Source organism: Chaetura pelagica, unplaced genomic scaffold (assembly GCF_000747805.2).
Source record: "Chaetura pelagica isolate M959 unplaced genomic scaffold, ChaPel_1.0 scaffold213, whole genome shotgun sequence".
Taxonomy (NCBI): domain Eukaryota; kingdom Metazoa; phylum Chordata; class Aves; order Apodiformes; family Apodidae; genus Chaetura; species Chaetura pelagica.
The window spans coordinates 650,351-656,958 of record NW_009952597.1 but is presented as its reverse complement, the minus strand read 5'-3'; the positions used below and the strand labels follow the sequence as shown (position 1 = coordinate 656,958).

At 39.1% G+C, this 6,608-nt stretch overlaps 1 protein-coding gene across 1 annotated transcript in view; it reads right to left on the bottom strand.

Moving 5' to 3' along the window:
- SDK1 (sidekick cell adhesion molecule 1) overlaps positions 1 to 6,608 on the bottom strand; it is a 386,227-nt gene that overhangs the window by 145,140 nt on the left and 234,479 nt on the right. Inside the window, exon 7 of the mRNA XM_009993680.1 lies at positions 5,754 to 5,944. Within this exon, the coding sequence (XP_009991982.1) occupies positions 5,754 to 5,944 (191 nt within the window). The remainder of the gene's footprint in view (positions 1 to 5,753; positions 5,945 to 6,608) is intronic.

The following is a 6,608-nucleotide window of genomic DNA, read 5'->3' as shown; positions in this document are numbered from 1 at the left end:
CGTTCATCAAGCCCAGATCCACCTTTTCCCTTAAACTAAAGCCTGCTCAACTCAATTCTCACAGCCATTCCAGATCTTGAAGTTCTGCCAAATGCTACAATTGACAAAAAAGGGTCGAGAGGCTCAGGCAGCAATGGCCATAGAGAGGTCAGATCTCATTCTTGCATGATAAGCACAGATATAGAAAACCTTCCAGAAGCAACTCTACTAGTTGTTAACTACCTGCTGCTGCCTGGAGCTAGAGATAAGCCTGACTGGGAAGAGATTATTTCATAAGGGAAATCTGAAAGAACTAGAATACCACATGGAGAAAAGTGCTGGGGCATCCCAAGTCTAACCTACACTGAAACTTAGTCTTGGAGCTCTAAAGTATGAGAATCATTTTGAGGGAAACGAAGCAGTGATTTCCACACCAGCTCTGCTTATTCTCCACACACGTGTCTCAGCCCAGCAACAGGGCTGCTCAAGGGGACCCTTTCCAGTGAGGGTCTATGGCTCCAACAGAATTCAGGCTGCAGAAGAAACAGCTCTAATAAGAGCTGCTGGACAATTGAAATCCAGGCTCCTCACTGCTCAGGTGAGTCAGATATATCAACTGCATCTCAGGTATGGGCCAGGTATCTCAATTTGGGTCCTATACTCCACCTGGTGAATAATCATCAGAAAGAGGCCATAAATATGCAGCAATATTTATAGGGGTCAGGTGGCATTCTGGAGGGGCATTCTGACTGGCTGTATATATGACTCTACTGCATATTTATAAGGCTCAGTTTGAATCACACAGTATGAATTTCAACATTTATTGTTGCAGGCAACAATCATGTGTTGGAATTTAATATGAGGCAAAATTACAATGTCTTCCAAACTCTATAATGTGCCAGACACAACCCCCCTAGACACAGCAGTTTCTAGGAATGACAGTAGCTTGTTGGCATCAGGTCAAGCATTCAATTTTTTCATTATTTTTTAAAAATTATAGAATCATAATAGTTAAAAAAGGAAAGGACCCATTACACCCAGTTCACCCCACAGTGTGCTATACAAGGAGAGGGGTCACATCTCATTTTAGACTGAGAGAAAAAGATAACTGAATTGTTAGGATATTGTATTGGTGTTTGACTGATCTTAACTAAAAGGTCAAGAACAAGCAAAGGGGAAAAAGAATATTTGAATACAAATGTATGTTTTTAATAGCTGCTGAGGGTTTCAGGGGGGTTTGCACTACAGACATCACTGGAAAGATCTCTCTGCAAAGCCCCTGGGAGCCTGCAAGATTTGATATTGTTCTAACTTCCCACACACAGAGTTACATGGTCACTGATTTTAACATTCAAAAGATAGCAGTCAGCATCCATTACATACCCTTCAAGCCACACTGGAGATACGTGACCTCATCCTAGATACATACATGAAAGTCAGAAAGAACAGAGAAAGCCCCAGGGCCTCCTCCAGAGCTGAAATTCCTACATCACTCAAATTCAGGTCTGCATATTTCAGGGGAAAATTGAGCCTTAAACATGGAAGCATTTCTCTAGCATTACCATAAACTAATTTATTTAGTGAATAACCTATAAAGAAAGGGAATCTGAGAGCCCCTGGTAGGTACAAAGTTGTAACTGCAGGCAACAGATCAGACTCCCCACCCTGGGAGAGAAGCCACGTTGTATCTGCAGGTACAACAGGTTCCTTGAAGAAGGATTTTCCTTTGCATGAGTATCAGATTAAAACAGAAGGAGGTGAAAAGGTGCTCTTAGTTTCTTGCAACTATCCCTACTGTGAGCTGCACTCTGTGAGTTCTAAAACCCTGCAATAGCACAGGCAACATGTCTCCTGTTTGCAGAGCTGGAGGAAAGGGAACTTCTGAATGTCAGAGACAAAAATGGTCTTCCCACAAGTCCCATTACTTCACTGGGGCACAGGTTCTGTGTGTATCTGGGGCCAGGGCAAAGTGTCTTTGTCTGTTTCAAGAAACTGAGGCTTGCCAAATTAAAAACTGTCAACATTTCTCTGCTTTGAGCCCAAACTGAAGTTTAGGCAAGTCCAAAGACATTTTATATTACAGCCTTCCCTGAAAACTCTTTTCTTATATGCAGAACATGAACACAGACATCATGATCTTTTCTTAAGCCAAATACAGGAACACAAGCCTTATGAAAAAGTTCTTTGCTATGAAGTCATAATTTGTAGTGTTTCAAAGTGTCTAAGCCAGAGCCATGAGAGCTATTGTTTCTAGAGATCTGAGCACAGGTTTCCAGGTGATTAGCTACAGAGGAAAACCACTTCTGTTCTGGCAGTTATTTATGCATTCAGTGCAAATGCATGAACAATGCACAGAGAGGGACCTTTCTGCATCTCCACACTCCTGGAGAAGTACAGTGAAGAAGGAATAGCTCTATAGTTTATCTCACACCTTAATTAAATGGGACCTCTATACTCCTGATGTGTTCCTGAATCCCATGATCCCATGAAGCTGTATCCTTTGTACCTGATGAGGACCTTACAGACCTGCAACACTGCCTCATTCTCCTATTTTCAGAAATAAATCTGTCCAGCTGGGCTATTAAAATTATCACTAGAAGACATCAGTAAGAGAATAATGTCTATTAACATAGGTTTGAAGGCACAAAACTGCTTCAAAAATAAAGGAATCCTTCTAATGTGATTCTGCTTTATTCCATCCTGTTCCTTTGGAAAGGCCAACAGGGCTTCAACACTTCTGTACAACACCTCATCATATCAAACCATTCTTTCTAACTGTTTTTCTTCTCATTTAGTTCACATTTTACTTTCTGAGTGCTTCTAATTTAAAAAGCAGTGTGGATTTTGCCTAGTGAAAGAGTTTCATCCCTCATTTTCTTGAGCTCCTAAAATGCGTAATTTCCTACAGCACAATCACTTAAACAATGACTCCTGCAATTTGTCTCTAGTGGAACTTGCAGAACTAGAGCAAAAGAATTTAAGATTAGCTCAGTTTTCCAATCGGTTTGTTCATGGGAAGACTCCTTAAATTACTTAATCTTCAAACTGTTAGCGATAAAATGAATGTGCTCTTATCTAAACTGCAACAAATCTTCCCCAAACTGTTACTCTGCCAACTGAGGAACATGCTAGCCTTTAAAAATTTATAACAACTGCAGCTAATAAAACCAAGGCTTGGAACCACCTCAGTTTATCTTTGCTGGGACAATATGAAGATGTCAGAAAGCTCTTTGCCACATTCAGAAGAAAATTGCAGTGCAGCACAAGACCAGGGTTTTCCTCTTGCTTACGTGACACTAGTTTATTACATTGGAGATTCAGATTTTTAAAATATTATTGAGTTTTTCATTTACAAACTGAGATGTACTCTTAGAAATACTCAGAAAAAACTTCAGGGATGATACTGTAGGTCACAAAAACTAATTTCAACCAAGTACATGCCTTTGAACTAAGTTCCACTGTCTACTAAGAAAGCTTTTGTCACCATCTGAACCCACACTCCAATTGTGTGACTTCCCTCAGTTGGGAAAGGCAAAGGCTGATATATTTGTAAAAAAAGCTTTGGTTAACTCAATATTTATGATAACTTTGATGCATCTTTTTGTCACTACCCTTATTCTACCTGTCAATAGCAAAGTATTTTTCTTCATTAATCCACAAAAGCTCTAATTGTCATACTCCTGAAGGTCTGTATTTACCCAATCATTTTATAAACAAACCTCTTCTGTTAAAACCATTTCCTTTCTCTGTTCATCAAGACCCCTTTTTAAGTCCACATTGTGTTATTCTTCCAAGAAGTACAGCTCATTATCAGGTCACCATGCACACACCACAAATATTTTATGTGTATGCATGGCCAAGCACACTTGATTGTCGCTCTCTAAGTGCTACTCCAATAGACTGGGTGATACACTGCAAAAATCCTTAAGTTTTAATCTTGTCTGCACTTCCCTCTAGAACCCACCCCTTGACTAATTAAATGACGACCAGATACAGCCAAGAATTCTAAGGCTGAATATAAGTTCTGCCTTAACTACTAATCCTTTGATTTGGCTTCCTGTTTAGAATTAGAGATCCATCCTGCAGCTCAAAAAACTCATAAATAAAGAAATCTATCAGGCTTTGCTGACATACTGAGTAAACACCTGCAACTGAAGTGTCTTGTTCCATCAAAGGGAAATAAAAGTAATTGGTAACCAATTTGTTTCTGCTTTCTTTCATCTGCTTGTTCTTATCTACAGGTCTTTTCATAACTTCATTCCCTGGCAGCCCCCTAAAACTGGATAAGAAATAAATAAAACATTTAAAAACAAGAGAGCAGATAAATTACTAAAGAAAAGCAGCCCTGCTCATTTAATACAATTCCCCAATGATCATTGTTTTTGTTTCACTGGAACTGTATTTAAGAATGTATTACACTAACTGAGAGGCTGCTCTAAGTGTTACATTAGGCTGGATTGGATGGCACAGCAGCAAAGTTACACTAGTTGCAATAAAATCTGATTAATAAAGAAGGATTTAAACAAAAACCATAAATAAGTGAAATCCATCTCTGCTCCTTAAAGGGAAGGGAGGCTGCAAGGTAATAATTCTAAGAAAGAGTACAAAGAAAAAGACTGGAACCAAACTTCATCCAGTAGGTAATAAATACAATAGAGACACAGCGCCACAAATGAACCTGGAACTGAGCTTTGCAGAGAGAGGAGCTGTTTTCTCATTTAGCATGAACTACTATAAATTGCTGTAGTAGAATACAGATGTACAACAGTCTTTAAAATTGTATTTTCAGAAGGCTAAGAGCCTGTAGAGAATTGTCTGCTGAATCCCCTCTGCAATGCACTGAAGAAATGCATGTGCATGAATTCTGATCAACACTGAGACTTATATCATTGCCAGAGCAATAACATCTCCAGGAGACCTGCATCAGTTATTACTGGGACTATTACATAAAAGCTAGACTTGACACAATCAGCTCTAGCTTAAAACATCTAAATATCTCTGTTCCAAAATGCCTCTTTCAGTCTAAAAGTCCTAAAAACCCTGCACAGTGTGCCCACTGCTAATTTGCATTGCTCTGTTGGGATGACAAGCATGGCAACATCCATTCTCAATGACAACCTCCTTGTACATCAAAACACCACAGAGGTTATGGTGGAAACAAGCACAGAATGGGCACCAATGTCCCTTTAAAAATATTAAATTCAGAGTTTCCCTTGGAGTCAAAGGTCCAGTAAATACCATCGATATTAACAGTATTTCCTCCTCCCTTTTGTTACCTCAGCAGTGATATCTGCCTGCCTGTGTGCTCGGAACATTCTTCACCCCCCGACTGGCACTGGCACCAGCCAACACACAGAAGTGCTCCTAAAAGGCTCCTTTCAGAAATACAGGCACTTGACATATTACAAGCAGACAGAAGCAAGCTGGGAGTTAATCAGGATTTAATGTATCTAAAAGCCAAGATGTGGAAGCTGCCCAATAAGGATTTTAGTACTGTATTTCCCCAAATTCTGATTAAATGTGTAGTTTCACAGGGGATTCAGAAACACATCTCTGTTTAAAAAGAAAATAATAATCTATTTGATGAATTTATATTCATGGGGAAGAACAGCTGAATTAATTTGGAAGATAACCTTCCTTCACCTCCTTTGTTCTATTCTCCAAAGAAAGGTTCAAATGTAAGGTCAATGAAATATTAAAATATCAATTTTATTTCCTATTATACCTCAGCCCATAGCCTGTTTTACTAGAAAACACATTGCCTTGAGAATTACCCATTATAGAAAGGAAGGCTTTTGCTCTTGCTGGTTCCTCTGTGCTGTCTCTCAATTTTGTTTCACAGACGTACATCCCCACATCTGCAGAGGTTGGGTTGGTGATAGTGAGTCGTCTCCCAAAACTGCTAATGCCACTGGTTATTTTTATTCCATTTCTCTTCCAGGTGATGCTTAGTCTCTCAAGAGGTCTGCCAAGGTTTTAAAAAACAAAACCAGTAATATAATGTATATATCACAGAATAATCTTGTCTGAAGTTATACACAGTTTATAAAACTCAGTCTCCTTCTATCCCAGACATTCACTATTAAGAAGTAAATGCAGAATGTCAAGACTACAGACTACTCAAGTAGCATTATGTAAGTACAGCTAATTGATACAGCAATAGAACTTAAGTGCTAATAATTTGATTTCTCTAAGCAAAAGGAATAAATATTGCTGTGGGAATTGGCTGCGTGGGAAGCGCTTTCATTATAACTCAATTACCAAGACAATATTAACCATATCAAGTTCATCTCTGCCCTCAGAGGAGAAAGTGAATCAGTTGGTTGCCTTATCATCTGAGAACCTCAACTATTCCCTTCCACAGGTATTCAGTGCTGTTCAAGGCCAACTAGGTGGAAACACAGGAGGAATGCAGTGAACTCTGTATTGTGGGGCATTATCAACAGCTGAGCAATAATCACTGTGAAATGAAAGTATCTGTAATAAACTAATTTATAAGACATTCTCACTAATTTATTTACTAGGAAACACTGATTGTTCAACAATATCACCTTTCATGTCAACAGGTAATGCAGCTGAAAAGGAAGGAAGGAAGGAAGGAAGGAAGGAAGGAAGGAAGGATGTACGGC